We start from the raw sequence: 19,902 nt of genomic DNA, 5'->3' as shown, positions 1-19,902 counted from the left end.
TTCCATATAATGTAACATAAATCATAAAAATTGAAAAGTTTATTGTGTAAAGCCTAAATCAATATACAAAATATTTTCAACACCAAGGAAAATTTTCTCCATGTTCCAGGTCACATCCATTTATTACAAACTTATTTCATCCTTTAATTTCCAAATATTTTCAAACTTCTAATATATAGCTATCATATTTCATATTAGAAGAGATAAAATAATCTACTTAATTTTTAATAACATTTATTTTGAAAATAATCCTTTTAAAATTTTGCTATATGACATATTGCATGACTTTACCGTATTTTTATTTTCCCACTATTGATAATATTAGATTCTTCTCTAATGCAATCTATCAATATTACCGTTTTCTCTCCCTTTACTCATCCCATAACTCCCCACTACCCTTCTCATCCAGATCCATTACTGTCTTTTCTCATTAAAAATAACAGGCTTCTAAGATAAAACAACAAAATCTAACAATAAAAAACATAATAAGATAAAAACTGTCACACCAAAGTTGGACAAGGCAAATCAACGAAAGGAAAACAGCCAGAGAGAACGCATGCTCAAGAATCAGAGACCCACTTGTTCACACATTCAGGAGTCCCTTTAAAAACACTAAACTGGAAGTCATAACATCCCTAGAGGACCTGGTACAGAACCGCGAAGGTCCTGCGTTTGCTGCTTCAGTCTGTACATTCCTATGAGCTATGCTCAAGACAGCCAAGTTGTTGTGTTCTCCCTTCCCTCTGGCTATTGTATTCTTTTTGTTTCCACTTCTGCAGGTTTCTATGTGTTTTGAGGGAGAAATTTTATGGATACATTCCATTTAGAGCTGAGCATTCCAAACACTGTCTCCCCCTCCCTCTGTGTGTGTGTGTGTGTGTGTGTGTGTTTGTGTGTGTGTGTGTGTGTGTGTGCTCACGCACACGCACACACCTGTCTGTCTATCTGTCTGTCTCTGTCTCTATCTATCTATCTATCTATCTATCTATCTATCTATCTATCATCTATCTAGTTATCTATCTATCTAGTTATCTATCTAGTTATCTATTATCTATCTATCATCTATCTCTCTCTTTCTCTCCCTCTGCATAATGTAGGGTGTTCGATTTTAAATTTGTTCCCATCTCCTGCAGGAGGAAGCTTTTATGATGAGTGAGAGAATTCTATCAGTGAAACCACATAGATGATGAGAAAATCTGAATGATGGATCCTGAAGTTCAAGCCGGTCAGTGATACCCATCAGAATGAATTCAGTCACCTCTATGAAATTGTATTTCTCCATCTGGGCCTATAGCAAACTCTGTTCCAGATTGATACATTAGTCTACCCAATAACTTTTCTTCATAATCACCCAGGAGAATTTGTAATATGCAAAAGAAATGTAAATTAGATAAATCTGAACGTCTCAATTATGTTTTCTGCAAATGAAAATATCTTTATTAAAAACGTTTAGAATTTAAAACAGAGACAGATTAGGAATTCTCAGTCTAGTTTCATTTTAATAATATCATATTAACCTATGACATAATTGTATTATCTTTGTCAAGAGTAATATAAAGTTATTAATAGGAAATTACATTTTAAAGTAGAATCAATATTGTGAATGTGTTACATAATTATTATTGTACAATTTTTATTATTTTATGAAGCCACTTTTAATTTTATAGTGGGGTTTTATGAATTATTTTTGACAATGTGATGAAATTTTAATTTAATGTTGTAAAATGGCAAACCTCAAATTACAGAGACTGTCATTAATAGAAACAATCATTAAAAGCAGAAAAACGATCATTAAAAGTAGGGCACCATGAAGACTTTATTTCAGGAAGTCTTTTAACCCAAATACAACGAATAAATATTGAATAGTGTCTGGATAAGGAAACAGAGCAGTGGCTAGAGTGACAATTCAGCAATTAAGATCAATTGCTGGTCATCCAGAGGATCCAGGTTTCACTAACAGCACCCATGTGTCAACTTACTTAACTCATGACATGGGATTGCTCATGTTCTCTTTTTGCTTCTGAGGACACCAGGCATGCACATAGTGCAACACATACATTCAGCCATTTATTTATTATACATAATACATTGATAAAGTGATTAGATAATTTTTAAAATAAGAAAACATATCATAGAAGCAGATTAAATATTTAAATGGATATTAAAAGCCTTAATATATATATATGCCTGCTATATTTTTCTTTAATAATTGTTTTGACAATAACATTTATAGTAATTGTGTATATATACAAATATATAAAACATGATGTTTATACAACAATTATGTTTATAATTCTAACAAAAGTTTATTTTGGCAGAAATCCTGGTTTCTAAAGAGCATTATTTTTTAATAATTTAATTTTTCTTGGATATCTTATGTATTTACATTTCAAATGCTATCAGCTTTCCCCCCTCTCCCGCACCCCCTTCCCCCTCCCCCTGTTCTATGAGGATGCTCCCAATCACAGCCACCCACTCCAACCTCAACTCCCTGGCATTAACCTATATTGGGAATTGTTCTTATGGATCTGTAACCAACTTGCACTTGAAGCACTTCTGAGAGGAAGAAGGCATATACTACCTACAAACTAGTCTCCTATTTTCAAGACATAGTGAGTAGTAACATTGCCTTAACAGACAAAACAAGCAATGCACAGAAATAATAACTTTTAATAAAAATGTAGGAAAAGTCTCTAAATGAACTGTGAGTAGAGTAAAAGCATATACCTCATTGCATTAAACTTACAGTTCATTAATTATAACTTGAAAGTAATTACATATTGCTTATGACATTGGAACTTCTTTACCTTTTTTTTCTTTTTTTTAAATTGGATATTTTTATTTGCATTTCAAACAAGTCAATCAGTGTAAAAATCTAAATAAACAACCTAAAGACTAAAATCCATGATCATCTCAATATATACAACAAATCCTTTGACATAATTCATGACAAAACTACTAGGTAATGTAGGGCAAAAAGGAAGCATGCCTTAACATAATAAAAGCCATATATAAGGAACCTACAACAAACATCAACGCAACTCCCATTGAATTCATTAGACAGGTATACCCACCATTCCCATCTTTTTAAATAATCTGCTCAAAATATTAGCTGAAACAATAACGAATGAGAAGAAAATTAAAGGAGTACAGTCAAATACATCTAAAAATAAGTCTCCCGTAGGGCCCAGCTATGCCACTCTTTGGCATGTGCCCACAGGACTCCTACTTTACAAATTCTTGTTCAGTGATATTCATTGCTGTTCTACTCACATTAGATAGGAAACGGAAACAACCTACAAATGGGTAATGAAAACGTAGAGCATATATACTATGGAATACTATCCAGCAGTGAAGAAAAGTGAAACTTTGCAGCTGAATGCAAAGAACTAGAAAAGAACATGTTGCGTGAAGTAACCCAGACCCAGAAAAACAAATGTCACGTACTCTTTGTCATTGGAAGCTCCTCCTTCTAAACCTTCAGATGTGAGAACATCCTGGAGTAACTTCAGAAAATACAGTAGCATAAATGGACCATTGACAGTGTAGGAACTTTGGGCACGGGAATAGCAAAGTAATTAGAATGGGAGGCTTTGAAGTAGGAAGGAAGCATGAAAATAAATACAGAAGCAGCAAGGTAAAATGACAGGTCTTGTGTCTGAAAAGTCTTAAGGAATCACATTATTAACTACCTAAAAAAATCTTCAGTACATGTAAGTCTGTGTACAAATATACATACAATTTTAAATGAACTTACAATGCTCTGCGTAAAAGCCAAAGACCACCTTTAAAAAAAAAAAGGCTTTGCGGTCAGTTTTAGCCATGAGACTCACCAGGCCTTGATTTCCCAAAGAGGGGAAAGATAGTTCTCTATTGCTGAAGACATCCTGAACTTCAGACACTGAAACCTTGAGCTTGAACTGAGCTGAACAAATGTTTTCTCTGAAAGCCCCTTCCTGCCTTTAAACCTTGTGATACTGCTTTTGTTTCCTTGAGCAGATACAGTATTTATACTGAGGTTTTTCATACATTTAGAGTTGTGCAGGGTAATATGTAGGAATCTAGTTTCATCCATCTACATCCTGTTTTCCCAGTATAATTTTTTTGAAGAAACTGTCTTTATCCTGTGTATCTCTTTGGCAGCTTTGTTGAATACCAACATCTGTAGTTACAAACATTTCTCATTGAGTCTTTAATTTTGTTCCATTCAATTACATATCTGCTCTGTGCAAGACTATATTGGTGTTTTATTGATGTAGCTCAATAATGCATGTTGAAATCTGAAATGATAATTTCTCCAGCATTTTTTCTTTTGCTTAGAATTGCTTTGCCTGTCCAGGTATTTTGTGTTTCCACACAAATTTTAGAATTGTCTGTTCTATTTCTGCAATATATGGATTTTGAATGAGATTTTACTAAATCAATACACTTCTTTCTATAAATGCTCATTTATATATCAGTTCTACAAGTCCATGAGCATGTCATATTGTCCTGTCTCTAAGCATCTATTTTAATCTTTTCAGGAATTCAAAGTTTTCTCTGTAGCAGTCTTTTACATTTTGTTCAGTTTATTCCTAGATAGTTTTTAGACTATTACTGTGAGCGAGAATGTTTCTATAACTTTTTCTCAATGTGATTGTTACAGTGTATAGAAAGGTTACTGATTGTTGTAGGCTAATTTTGTAACCTTCCAATTTACTGGGTGTTGATTAATATTTTAGAGATTGAAAGTGATAGATTTCAGTACCAAGTATAAAATCCTTCCTGTGGAACAAATCTAAATCCCAATCATAACATAAATAAGTTATTTTATAAATGTTGTGTTCATTTATTGCAGAAGTATTGCACATCTTGCCTGAAAGATAAGTTTTGCAGGACGCAGTGTCTATCAGTAGGTAAGATCATGGCTGTATTTTCTTTCCCAACAGCATACATTGTACATTTTGGCACTAGCAAAGCTAGCCAACAGGAAAGAGCTTTCTCAATCACATTGAAAATAATGTCTTTCATCCAAGAGGTGCATTTAACAACAGAATATTAGTATGTTGTTCTTGAGATAACCAAGAGCAATGGCAATAGTGTGTGATGCTTTGAAAACACTGGGGTCTCACTGGACAATAAGTCATAGAAAGACACTCAATTCCTTGTACTGTAGTTTTTCACTTAATAACCCAAGTAACTATGTGCAATACTGGCCATCCATGCTGGGTAGTTTCATTTAAATACCTTTCTTAAAGTTGCATGTTGAAAATAGCCTATTAGTTAGTGTGTTTATATAAGGCTCTCTCAGAAATCCTAATTTTTAGTAAGCCCAATCACTACCTCTTCCTCCTCCACATTTTTCAAACCCTACAACTACTTACTTCCTTTTTATTAATCATTCCATTTGTTTACATCTCAAATGATATCCTCTTTCATGGTTACCCTGCTACAACCCTCTCATCCCATCTGCCTTCTCCCTTTGCCTCTATGAGAATGCTCCCCCACCCACCCACTCCCATCCCACCACTCCAGCATCCTATGCTGGGGTAGTAAACCTCTATAGGACCAACGGCCTCCCTTTCCATTGATATCAGACAAGGCCATCCTCTACTACATATTATCTAGAGCCATGTATCCCTCCTTGTACATTCCTTGGTTGGTGGTCTAGTCCCTGGTAGCACTGTGTGGTCTGGCCAGCCGACATTGTTCTTCCTGTGGGGTTCCTATGGAGGGTTCTTCAGCCTGATGGTTGGCTCCAAGCATCCACATCTGCATTGGTCAGTTGCTGGCCAAACCTCCCAAGGAACAGCCACACCAGGTTCCTGTCAGCAAGCACCTCCTGGCAACATCCATTTTTTGTCCCTGCCTTTCCTTTGGACAGGAATATTTCTGGGTAAAAACTTTGAGATGGGTGTGTGGCCCAATCCCTTGACTAGGGGCAGTGCTTATCTACTGGAGGTGGTCTATCCAAGTTCCATCTCCCCTTCTCTATACATTTAGACTAACATGTTCCTAGTTGGGTCCTGGGAGCCTCTCGCTTCCCTGGCACCTGGGACCCCCCAGTGGCTATTCCTAGTCCCCATCCCCCACTGCTACATATGTTTATTTGATTTTCTGACCTTCTTTACCTCTCTTCTGTCCCCTCCAGTACCTGATACTGTCCCCTTATTTCCTCCCCTTCCTCTCTCCCTCCCAAGAGCCCCTCCCTCCACCACCCAAGATCATCCTATTCCCTCATAAATGCAGGACTGAAGCATCCACACCTGGTCTTTTTCCTCCTAAATGGTCTGTGAGTTGTATAATGGGCGTTGTGAGCTTTGGGGCTAATAAAGCAGTACATTTCTTGTGTGTACTTTTGTGCCTGGATTACCTCACTCAGAATGATATTTTCCTAGTTCCATCCATTTGCCTATGAATTTCATGAAGTCATTGTTTTTAATAGCTGAGTAGTACTTCATTGTGTAAATGTCCCACGATTTCTGCATCCATTTTTCTGTTGATGGACATCTGGCAAAGTCCACTGTCAATAGGACAAAACAGCAACCCACAGATTGGGAAAAGACTCTAGTCTTCACTAGCCCCAGGTAATTGGGAACTTTTCCAGTACCAGGCATGGTTTCACTATTGTTCAGATGGCTTTAAATATAACTGGGGTGCCGTTGGTTACCATGAAAGCATCTATACCTCAACTGCACACTTTTGGTTATTGTACCATGTTATTTGTTTTTGTGGTTCACATGTTTCACAGTAGGGTAGAACTACTGGTTGTTTCCCATCTTTAGAAGTTTATATGGCATCTTCTGATAGTAGAAAAGCTAGTCCTCTGAGAAGAAACTTTCAGGTAAAAAATAGCTTGGGCTCTCAGCATCCTGTGTCTGAAGTCCATGATGTCTTCAACAATATGGATGCTCCTTTTACCTCTGGGCCATAACAAAAGCAATGATAATAGACTGTAATTTATTGTGTGTCTCTGTGACAACCTTTGTTAACAACTCAAAAAAATATTTTCATGCTTGTCATTGGGATTTTTGTTAGATACTTTATGGCTCTTAGAAGTAGCACTGTTGGCTCAGATAGGACAATTTATTTTAAACAATACATACAAATTATATTATATATATGTATATATATATATGCGTATATGCATGCCTAAGTGTGTTATAGGTATTTTGGAGGAGATGTTCAATTGTAACTATTTCAGGCATTCCTACTACTATTTTCTCTCCTCCTTTCTTCTATTGTATCTTCCTCTCTTTTTCCCACCTTTTTTCAATTTCCTCCTTTAGATAGACCACTTGTACCCTGTTATTCCTCTATTTATATCCCCATCCCTGCAACAATACCTTTGAAATTTCCAGTTTCTTCAGTTACTCCAGGTTATATATGAAATCTGAAGACCACATTTTGTTTTTGTGGATCTCTCTTTCTCTCTCTCTCTCTCTCTCTCTCTCTCTATATATATATATATATATATATATATATATATATATATATATATGTGTGTGTGTGTGTGTGTGTGTGTGTGTGTATGTGTGTGTCTCAATATAAATAACTATAATATACTTGTGAATTCTGTTTTCATATAAAGTAAATAAATCTTGAGAAAATTTATTGTGGGATATCATATTTACTATTTTGAGAGGACGTTTGTATATAAAAGATAACATTCACCATAAAAATCTTTTATATGAATAATATGTTAGAAATTCCATAAGAAAACACCAAACACTAGGCAAACTAAACAAGCATGTTTCCCCTCAGAATTCTGAAGTACAAACCAAGTTCAACATCTTGGAAGAACTGATTTTTCCTGAGGTCTCTCTGCCTACCTTGAAGATGACTCACAAGTGACCTCTCTGTTCACTCATGTCTCTGGTGTCTCTTTGAATATGAAATATTTAGGTGAGAGTCTATTCACTCCCTCCTTTGATCTTAACCATCATCCTAAAGGCCCAATAATAATAAATTATATTCTGAGGCCTTGGAGGTCATAGCCTCAATATATTAATTGTAGGAGACATTTGTCAACTTCTAAGACTATAGAAGGATGGTAGTCTGTACACAGAAAAAAACATGGTAACAAAAATTAGAAAAATTATATGTTCCAGAAATTCTGAGTAGCACAATTTGGAAAAATTCTATCACCAGTCATTTTAAGCCTATATTGTGGCTTACTTGCACACACTCAACTTTTAATACAGCAAGACTCCTTTGATTATACCCTAAATGATACATCATCCCCAAACTCCAAGTGAACGATAATTGTGTCTTTGGAGAATGAAGTATATATTTCTGGTTGCTATGTAGAAGTCTCAGTGGACAATTGAGGAAATAATATATATTAGGTCAAACAAAGGCACCTCAAAATACCAAAAGAAAGCAAATTGTGTGACTTCCAAGAACTTGTCTTGCAGACAAAGGGTAAGTAGCTGGAATGAGGGGAACCAAAGCATTTTTTCTCTAGCTGGAACTTCAGCTACAGTGAAAAAGAAAATATTATATATAGCTTGGCCACCCAAAGATCACTGCTATGCTAAACATGAACATAAATGTACACACACACACACACACACACAGAGAGAGAGAGAGAGAGAGAGAATATGCAAGCATATACATTTCACTTAATATTCTGCTATGTTTATTCTATATGATTTGAATACATGTTTGATATTTGTCCTGAGCACCACGTATTTAATTACACACTTAACAGACTTTGTGAGTTGCTCTGTGTAGTTTGGTACTCTGTGTAGTTTGACAAGTGCTATGCGTTCTAATATTTAGAGGCCACAGAGATATAATTAAACACTTTGTTTTCTTCACTGAAGCAACTTGGAACAGGGCTACTATACATAGGCAATGCATCTTTAAAAGCCATTCTATCTATGTGCAATGTCATGTTTGATTCTGACATTTTGTGTCCATTCCATTTTTATAACCATGTATAATCAGCAATTTATTTCCAATTTATAATGGATTTGAGATTCTGGGAATGAATTTTCATTTACTCAGTCTTCCTTCTTGCTTTGATATAGTATGCGACCCTTGAGAAAAAAATTTGTTGTCAGACATTTAATGATAATACTGTTCTGAATTTTAAATTTAAATATTGTAAGTTCTTTTAGAAGTATTCAATCATGTAGAAAATACAAGTTAAAGAAATATCATGTATGTACTTATTTACCCTATAAACATTCTCAATGCTACAAATATAGCAGGAGTCAGCACAGAAATATTTTGCCTAATGGAAATTGAATTTAATGTGGAGAAATGGTCAATTAATGAATTAATGTATTAAAATAGATAAGATTGATGATTTCAACACTGTGATCAACACAGCTCAGTAATCATAAGAATGACAGTTATTGGTGGGAAGTAGGTAACATTTTTAAATCATTAATGATGGTTCATAACCAGAGAAAGACATTTTGAATGGTCTTAAAAAGACTAGTATATTAACCATAAAGATGTCCATCAATTAGTGTTGCAGGGACAGGAAGCACACTGCTAAAAATCTTTTGATACTGCACATAGATGTTGTATTTGAGAAATAAAATGAATAGAAAAAGTTGAAGTGAAATTGTAGGTTATAGAACATGTTAGAAAACAAAGCCCTGTAACTGGGGAATGTCGAAAACAACCAATCCATGGCATGGGAACACGGCAAAGAGAACTAAGCACTCTGGAACATCTATACCAGGTTAAACATTATGAACAAATTATATGAGCATCTAGAATGCTAAGTTACAAAATAAGATAAGAATTGTGAGGGTGATATTCTCCAGGTAAGTTACAGCCTGCTTGCAGAACTGGGTAGGTTTAAAGTGATGCACACTATTTTCCAATGGAAGTAATGCATAGTACAGCATAAGTGATAGAAGTAGACTGGCTTTACATCTTCAAGGTGCACTGACCTCAGTTAAATTCTGTGTTTGGTGAAAATAGCAAGTTACTTGCCTCCTAATTGTGAAGATGACAGAATTAAAAGTGTTTTGAATACACACTTCTAGTGACAATATATTGACTGGCTTTGCTCAAAAGTGAGCATTTTGAAATGTATCAACAACTTCTGTTTGTCTCTGGATTATCACTCTGCATGAACAGCTAAAGATAAAAATCTGTTCTTCATTGTGGTTCTGATTTTGGTTGTGTTTTAGAGAATTCTTAGCATTTTGGGGACAGCAGCTTTTTAACTTCATGGTCCATTGTTCCTCTGGACAAAGTTCTTCCTGGTGTTTATTATCTGCTACATAAGATACAGATGTTTATGTATCTCATATGATGGAATAAAGTGAGTAGTACATGGTTTTGGTTTATAAAATGATTCTGGTTTTACATTATCTACAGTCTACAGAATATATAATTATTCATTGCAAGACACACAGGACCTTTGACTTTCTTCCCTCCCTCTTTCTTTCTTCCTGGCTCACTTTTGCCCTTCCTTCCTTCCTTCCTTCCTTCCTTCCTTCCTTCCTTCCTTCCTCCATCCTTCCTTCCTTCCTCTTCTTTCCTTCCTTCCTCTCCCACCATGCCTTCAGGCTTGCCAGACTTCCAATCACCATCTTTTACTTCCTTCTCTCACTATTTCAAATTCACACTACCTTTTACAGAAACCTCCAAACCATTAAAAACTGTGCAAACTCATGTAGTACTACCTGACATTTACATAGAGCTTAGGATATTATAATAGGATTGAACATAACAATGTCCTCAAACATTCCTGTTTTCTTTCATTTTCATCTCATTTAGTTGTTACTATAGTTACTCTGTGTGTGTGTGTGTGTGTGTGTGTGTGTGTGTGTGTGTGTGTGTGAAGTGTACAACCCAGAAGACAACTTGGAAATAATAATGTTTCTCCTCCTACCATGGGGGTCCTCAGGATGGAACTCAGGTTGTCGATCTTAGCTGCAGGAGTGTTCACCTGATGAGCCACCTCACTAGCCTCATTAATCATTCTTTGATGAGAGAATTTTTTGAAATAATTTTTCTAGTATTTGAAATAAATATAAGAGTAGTATTTAGTCTATAGTACAGCAGTATACTGGAAAATATAGATAAATAAATATACATGTATATATTTTGTCTAAGTCTCATCTAGCTCCTCAGCACATACTCTGTGATTACATATATTTTACACAAGTATCATCAGTTATATCAGGAAGTATGCAATGTTACTTGAGCTATGTAAATTTGATTCAAATTCTGTGAATTAAATTAATCACAGAGTTCAATATAGTACAGACTATATGATTCATGTGGAGTATATTCTTTTCAGTTTGTTACATGAGCAGAAGGAATAATGTATGTGAAGTTTAATCCTTGACACACAAGGCATTCTCAATTAATTATGGAAATGTATTAAAAGTGTGTGTGTGTGTGTGCGCGTGTGTGAGTGTGTGTGTGTGCGTGTGTGTGTGTGTGTGTGTGTGTGTGTGTGTTTGTGAATTTTTCATTAGGGATACTGAAAACATAAGATGAATGTGAATTTAGCATCCTCTTGCTTCAGTCTCCTGTGTGTAGGCACATGGCATCATATTCAACTCATAGTACTTCAGTTTCATGAGTGATGACTACTGTCCAAACATTGTTCTGGTCAAATATACACACATACATACATACATACATACATACATACATACATACATACATATATCCAATCATTTATTGAACAATTCAATAAGCTATTTCTCTCATCTATTTCGTGCACTGCATTGAAGCCGCTATGTAAGCTCTCTAATTTTAAAGTCACTTACAACACAATTGTCATAATCTTTCAAAGTCACACACTAAAGTTTTAGAATTTAGGATAATAAATAAAATCTCTTAGGATCCCTAGTAACTTCTGAATTACCTAAAATGTTTGCTACCATTATTCAATGTTTATTGATGGCCAGGTTTTCCTCTGTGGACATGGAGGTGGACAATCGCACCATCCTTACTGAATTCATCCTCGTGGGCTTCTCAGCAGACCCCCACTGGCAGTTGGTTCTATTTGGAATATTTCTAACCATCTACTTGTTGACACTGTCTGGGAACATGATGTTGGTTGTCTTAATCCGAATTGATTCTAAACTACATACACCTATGTACTTTTTCATCAGCAATCTGTCATTTTTGGATTTCTGGTATACTTCTGTATATACACCCAAAATATTGGCCACTTGTATCTCAGAAGACAAACGCATTTCCTTGGCCGGATGTGGGGCTCAGTTGTTCTTCTCCTGTGTTGTAGCCTACACTGAGTGCTACCTTCTGGCAGCCATGGCTTATGACCGACACTCTGCAATTTGTAGTCCATTGATCTACTCAAGCATCATGTCGTCTTCTCTCTGTACCGGGTTAGTAGTTGGGTGTTACATAGGGGGATTTTTGAATGCCATAGCCCATACTGCAAACACCTTCCGGCTAACTTTCTGTGGTAAAAATATTATTGATCACTTTTTCTGTGATGCACCACCATTGGTAAAAATGTCCTGTACAGACACCCGTGTCTATGAAAAGGTCCTCCTAGGTGTGGTGGGCTTCACTGTGCTCTCCAGCATTCTGGCCATCCTTATATCCTACTTCAACATCTTGCTGGCTATCTTGAGGATCCGCTCTGCCTCAGGAAGACGTAAAGCTTTCTCCACCTGTGCCTCTCATCTGGTTTCAGTCATGCTCTTCTATGGCTCCTTGCTGTTCATGTATTCAAGGCCTAGTTCAACCTACTCGCTAGAAAAGGACAAAGTGGCTGCCCTCTTCTACACTGTAGTCAACCCATTGCTCAACCCTCTCATCTATAGCCTAAGGAACAAAGATGTCAAAGATGCTTTCAAGAAAGCAACACAGACAATACGACCACACACGTGAAGATTACCACTTTTGGCTAAGTGCTGTTAACATATTCTCCCAATAACTCAGTTTTGCATGTGCTCTCGTATTTATGCATTTCACATAAATTGAACAGATGATCCTCTGAATGATGAAATGATGAGCAAATGACTTTTACTTAATTTTTGTTTTGTATGTGTAATATTTAACACCTATAGTTTACACACTTGAACATTTAATGCTTTTACTATTATATTTTGTCTCTTAATTTTTTCATAAAATTCATCTTGTTAGTTAATTCTTAAAGAACTTGAGAGAAAATGAAATTACAGTTTCAAAGAACATAGTTTTAAATTAAGTTGACCAAGCCATTGTTGCTCTCTGAAGAGTAATTTCAGACTGCTAAGATTCTGAGGTGTGTAGGTAAGACTGTGAGACTTTTCTTTAGTACAGTGATCCCTCCAACGAATTCCTTAATAAAGCATAAATATAATATGCAAAACCACTCTTTGAAAATATCTTTTATATCAATGCAGTATCAGACAGAGAATTTATGAGTTGTCAATGAGATGCAGCTAAAAATATCAATAAAATGGTTTATAATCTATGGAAATTATGAGTCTTTTTTGGCTGTTTCTCACCCTAACTATTGTGTAGTCTCGTAGACACTTTGCAGAACCCTCCCTCAGGTTGCATATTAAAATGGTTCAATTAGGGGGAAAAACAACTTCAAGATAAAATAAACTATCAAGATCCTTTAGCCTGTGGCTGTTCAGATCCAGACTACTTGTCTCTTAGGACTGGACATGGGAATTGTCAGCATATTTCCAGCCTTAACAAAGCTATTTGTGATGCTGCCAGAAACCCTGGAGGATCAAATAGTTGGTATCTCTGGCTATGAGCCAACTTCCTTAAACCTCCATATGAATTCAATGCCTTAACCCTCTAGTGATTCCATCAGGAATAAAACCTCTATCTCCTCTCCTTTGAGTACTTGCTATAATTCCCTTCATATGTAAGTTCCATTATCAAATGCAGTAGATCAATTCACTTATTTATTTAGTGGCTTATTTTATTGAAATTCTAACATGTTTTAGGATAGTGTGTAACACACTTAGAGGCAAACCTTTTGTTACCTCTTCAGGCAAGTTACACTTACATGTTCAGATCAGTAAAATAATGTTCTAGACTCAACACATGCATTATTGTTACAGATACTTTGAAAAGAAACATGTACTTTGATATTTAGTACATGGCAGGTTGGTTATTAAATATCTAAGTCAGAGATTAAAGTTTATTATTACAATCGACAAAATGGGCACATTTATAAATTTAATAAAATTTAAATGTGGTCAATAGTAGCAGACATTACATCAGATGAATTAGTTCCAAGTTTTGATTTTTTGATTTGTGTGTGGTTATTCTCTCATACATAATTATCTTCTCCCTTCCCAAAAACAAATTTTAACATTACAAGTCTTTTGTTTAATGAGGAATCAACCCAGTGCCTATTAGAAATGACATGTTGTTATAGATACATTAATAATTCATAATGTGTTTCTGTCATGTATCCACAATACTTGTAGTACAAGGACAAGAATGGGGTGAGTATTAGGAGAGAGAATTAATTAAAAATCAATCCATTAAGATAATATTACAGGCTTTCCTCTTTTATATCCAATTAAAGATTTGTGTTTTAAAATTGTATTAATAGTTTAAATTAATAGTCAATAGTAGACTACAGTTTAATTACTCAACAACTAATACAAACTGAATGAGAGAAAAATGCATTTTGCACATACATGAAAGTATGACAACAAAACCTTAAAAAATTAAAATTTTCCACTATTAAGTAAAACATGTAAACTAAAGACACAGTTTATGTTGAATTCCAAATAATAAAATTTTACCTATAAATTCTCAGTGCCTGTACTTTGATTCAAATAGTTTGTATTCACACAGTCCTGTCTTGCTAGGTGTATGTCAACTTAGACTTCAGAATAAGCCAACCTGCAGTGTTTTTATCAGAGCTTTCTACACATCTTTATTCCTGAGACTGTAGTCCATGGGATCCAACATGGAAAATAAGACAGGATAAAAGGTAGACACCATTCTGTCCCTCTTCAGGGAGTTGCTGGAACTTGGGCAAGAGTAGACATGGAGAATGGAGTCATAGTACAAGGTCGCAGAGCTAAGATATGAGAAGCAGATGGAAAACCCCTTGAAGTGGCTCTTGGTGAATTAGATCCTCAACATGGCAGAAATGATAAAGAGATAGGAAGACAAAATGAACAGGGTAAGAATGACTTTGGATGCTAGGAAGAAGTACAGCACAGACTGGAAACTCTCCTCACATCACATGCCAACATCACCAGACATCACAGAAAAAATCACCAAAGACACTTTCACCATAAAAGATCAATATGAATCTGTTGCTTGTTACCATTATTTATTGCATTGCTAAATCATCTTAGCTTGAGCATAAAGCAGGAGATTAGATATGGCGACATAACAATCATAAGACATGGCACCCTGTAGGGAGCACTGGTTATCGGCCAATCCAGTGGAGAAGACTGAACAGACATCTAGCAAGGAGATGCTCTTGTCTTCAGAGATGCAGGCACTGGGATCTTAGTATAGACAGAGGGATACTTAAGTCTCAGAAAAGGCAGGTGTGATAGGATCCAGAGACTCACCACCCTGGCCTGGGGCACAGCATGTGTGACTTGGATTTGGCCCGGAATTGTGGAAGGTAAAGATGGCTTAGGGGATCTCAGCAGACTAAACAGGTTCAAGTTTTATTCTGTTCATTAAGACCTAAAAATTTTGACCCCGCGGATCCCGGCCCGCAGCAGCTCTCTGCACCCAAACCCCGTGGGAGAGAGACCTCACCGCCTGATCAGGTGGGCACTCCTGAGGCTGCAGAGCGGAGGAGACCACCAACACTGCCCACCCCTGCCCACATCCCTGGCCCAAGAGGCAACTGTATAAGGCCTCTCGGTTCCCGTAGGGGAGGGCCCAGGAGCGGCAGGATCCCTGCGCCTGAGACACCGCCGGAACCTGAAGGAAACAGACCGGATAAACAGTTCTCTGCACCCAAATCCCGTGGGAGGGAGAGCTAAACCTTCAGAGAGGCAGACACGCCTGGGAAACCAGAAGAGACTGCACTCTGTGCACATCCAGACGCCAGAGGAAAACACCGAACGCCATCTGGAACCCTGGTGCACCGGAGGCTCGCAGAAGGAGCGGCGCAGATCTTCCCGGTTGCTGCCGCCGCGGAGAGGACTTAGGCAGTACCCCACGAGCAAACTTGAGCCTTGGAACCACAGGTAGGACCAACTTTTCCCCTGCAAGAAACTTGCCTGGTGAACTCAAGACACAGGCCCACAGGAACAGCTGAAGACCTGTAGAGAGGAAAAACTACACGCCCGAAAGCAGAACACTCTGTCCCCATAACTGGCTGAAAGAAAACAGGAAAACAGGTCTACAGCACTCCTGACACACAGGCTTATAGGACAGTCTAGCCCCGGTCAGAAATAGCAGAACAAAGTAACACTAGAGATAATCTGATGGCGAGAGGCAAGCGCAGGAACCCAAGCAACAGAAACCAAGACTACATGGCATCATCGGAGCCCAATTCTCCCACCAAAGCAAACACAGAATATCCAAACACACCAGAAAAGCAAGATCTAGTTTCAAAATCATATTTGATCATGATGCTGGAGGACTTCAAGAAAGACATAAAGAACTCCCTTAGAGAACAAGTAGAAGCCTACAGAGAGGAATCGCAAAAATCCCTGAAAGAATTCCAGGAAAACACAATCAAACAGTTGAAGGAATTAAAAATGGAAATAGAAGCAATCAAGAAAGAACACATGGAAACAACCCTGGACATAGAAAATCAAAAGAAAAGACAAGGAGCTGTAGATACAAGCTTCACCAACAGAATACAAGAGATGGAAGAGAGAATCTCGGGAGCAGAAGATTCCATAGAAATCATTGACTCAACTGTCAAAGATAATGTAAAGCGGAAAAAGCTACTGGTCCAAAACATACAGGAAATCCAGGACTCAATGAGAAGATCAAACCTAAGGATAATAGGTATAGAAGAGAGTGAAGACTCCCAGCTCAAAGGACCAGTAAATATCTTCAACAAAATCATAGAAGAAAACTTCCCTAACCTAAAAAAAGAGATACCCATAGGCATACAAGAAGCCTACAGAACTCCAAATAGATTGGACCAGAAAAGAAACACCTCCCGTCACATAATTGTCAAAACACCAAACGCACAAAATAAAGAAAGAATATTAAAAGCAGTAAGGGAAAAAGGTCAAGTAACATATAAAGGGAGACCTATCAGAATCACACCAGACTTTTCGCCAGAAACTATGAAGGCCAGAAGATCCTGGACAGATGTCATACAGACCCTAAGAGAACACAAATGCCAGCCCAGGTTACTGTATCCTGCAAAACTCTCAATTAACATAGATGGAGAAACCAAGATATTCCATGACAAAACCAAATTTACACAATATCTTTCTACAAATCCAGTGGTACAAAGGATAATAAATGGTAAAGCCCAACATAAGGAGGCAAGCTATACCCTAGAAGAAGCAAGAAACTAATCGTCTTGGCAACAAAACAAAGAGAATGAAAGCACACAAACATAACCTCACATCCAAATATGAATATAACAGGAAGCAATAATCACTATTCCTTAATATCTCTCAATATCAATGGCCTCAACTCCCCAATAAAAAGACATAGATTAACAAACTGGATACGCAATGAGGACCCTGCATTCTGCTGCCTACTGGAAACACACCTCAGAGACAAAGACAGACACTACCTCAGAGTGAAAGGCTGGAAAACAACTTTCCAAGCAAATGGTCAGAAGAAGCAAGCTGGAGTAGCCATTCTAATATCAAATAAAATCAATTTTCAATTAAAAGTCATCAAAAAAGATAAGGAAGGACACTTCATATTCATCAAAGGAAAAATCCACCAAGATGAACTCTCAATCCTCATTTTCGATTGGTTTATATACAAGTGTGCAATTTCTAAGCTTGAAAGTAAAATGATGCTATCTGGTGCTGGATAGAGGAGCCTTATTTTTTATTATGGCAGCTTGCTATTTTTGTAACATGGTGATTTGGTTGAACACATTAAAGTACAGTAGTAACTGATCTCCCCCTCTTCCTGGATGAGTGAGGAGATGATTAAATGTTGATGTCAGCATCCATGAGCATATTCAGATGAGCTTCTGCTTCTGTTGAAAAGGATGCTGTGTTTGATTGTGGTCCGAAGCTTTGAAGCACTACTTGGCATCTCCTTCCTTGGAGGTCTCACTATTTAAACATAACAGATTTGATAGCTTGTTGGTAAGGTGAGATCCAGCTTGTCTCCACTAGGTCATCTTCATGTGAATCCGGTGGTTATACGGTTTTGTTCTAGGGATATTTCATTTTTTTAATAACGGTTTTAGCTGACATTCATGGAGAGAATGAATCCTTCGAAGTGTGCCACTAGTGAAAGGAAATCCTGTCTAGAGTATGTTTCTTTACAAAGCTGTGTCACACCATCCTTTGGGCCCTCTGCTGGAAAAGTAGAATCAAGTCTCAAATAATGCCTTTTAAATTGTATCCTCTAGTATTATAGATGTAGGACAGTACTGTATCATACCTCTGTGGATGTAAAATAGCTTGTACCTGCTTTATGATACGTAGTAGTGACCGTGCTTTATCAGAGCTGTTTTTAGTGATGTTGCTCAGAATGTTTTCTTTCCAGATGATGATTGAGAAGCTAATTTAAAAAAAAATGGTGCCAGGTACCACAAGAGTAACAGAACTGTGCTGTTTTCTCGGGTTTTGTTTTTTTTACTTTTTTTTTTTTTAATGGAGTGTGCTGGATGTCTCTACAGTTTTGTTCAGATGACTGCAGAACCTGGAAAAGCTGTTGCTGCTGTTGATGCATAACACACTGCTATTATTGGTCTTTTTATATAAATATAAATATATATATACAGATATATAATTTGAATTTTTTGAAACTTTACCTGTGCTGTCAACTTTCGAAAAAAGTATCCCCGTTTACTGTGTTGAGTTGGCACTGTACAGAAATTAACAGCCATATTGGTCTAGAAATGTTGAACTTAAGTTATTTCCATTTGTACAGGGGTAACACACTGTATTAAATATGTAAGGTCTTATATACGTGGGTTTGATTACAAAAACTAATAAAGTATTCTCTAAATAAAAAAAAAGACCTAAAAATTTTGAATAAGAACATTTCTCATCTGATTTCTGATATAAAATAACTTTGAAGATCATGAGAGAGAGAGCATGTCAGAGAGCAAAACCAGGCACTGGTATCAGTTAAAGGAAGAGGTGATGGTTAATCTCTTTCAAGGTTCCCCAAAGAGGTCACAAGTTTTTTCACTCCCCGAACATGAAAATAGGCTTTCTTCTCGGTGTAAATCATAATAAGTCATGCAAAATATCATCTTCATTGATCTTCCAAAAGTCATTCAATTGACAGCCCACATTCAAATGAGTTAGTGATTCTAACATATTCAATTATACTGCTTTACAGAAGCTTGATTTCTCTCAGGAAAATAAATCCTTTGCACACTGAGGGGCAACAGAAAATTATACAAAACTTAAATGCACCAATTGGTAAGTTATTGTAAATCTAAAGAAAATTAGAACATATTATTTCTATCCATCCATGTTTTATTATCTATCCTCCCATATCTGCCTGTCCTCTCTGTGTCTAATAATCATTGTTGTGCATTTAAAGTAGCTCATTTTCCCATACAGTCTTTATTTTATATTTAGAAATATATATATATATATATTCTCCCCCTTCCACTTCCCCATATGTGTGTTCCCCCCATCCACCCCTCTCACCCTCCTCCCCAAACATTCCCCTGAACTGGGGGTCCAACCTTGGCAGGACCAAGGGCTTCCCCTTCCACTGGTCCTGCAACAAAACTATCCTCTGCTACATATGCAGTTGGAGCTCTAGGCCAGTCCATGTATAGTCTTTTGGTAGTGGTTAGTCCCTGGAAGCTCTGGTTGGTTGACATTGTTGTTCTTATGGGGTTGCAAGCTC

General features: G+C 36.8%; 1 protein-coding gene and 1 pseudogene across 1 annotated transcript; one reads left to right on the top strand and one right to left on the bottom strand.

The window, feature by feature from the left end:
• Nucleotides 1-11,889: 11,889 nt before the first annotated feature.
• Or9g4 (olfactory receptor family 9 subfamily G member 4) lies at nt 11,890-12,828 on the top strand. Its single transcript, NM_001000288.1, is given in 1 exon segment — nt 11,890-12,828. A coding segment is annotated over 1 exon segment (939 nt).
• On the bottom strand, nt 14,725-19,075 carry Or9f1-ps1 (olfactory receptor family 9 subfamily F member 1, pseudogene 1; annotated as a pseudogene).

This window comes from Rattus norvegicus, chromosome 3, assembly GCF_021556685.1.
Source record: "Rattus norvegicus strain SHRSP/BbbUtx chromosome 3, alternate assembly SHRSP_T2T, whole genome shotgun sequence".
Lineage (NCBI taxonomy): Eukaryota > Metazoa > Chordata > Mammalia > Rodentia > Muridae > Rattus > Rattus norvegicus.
The sequence above is the reverse complement of the archived record's forward strand: the minus strand, read 5'-3'. Positions and strand labels throughout refer to the sequence as shown.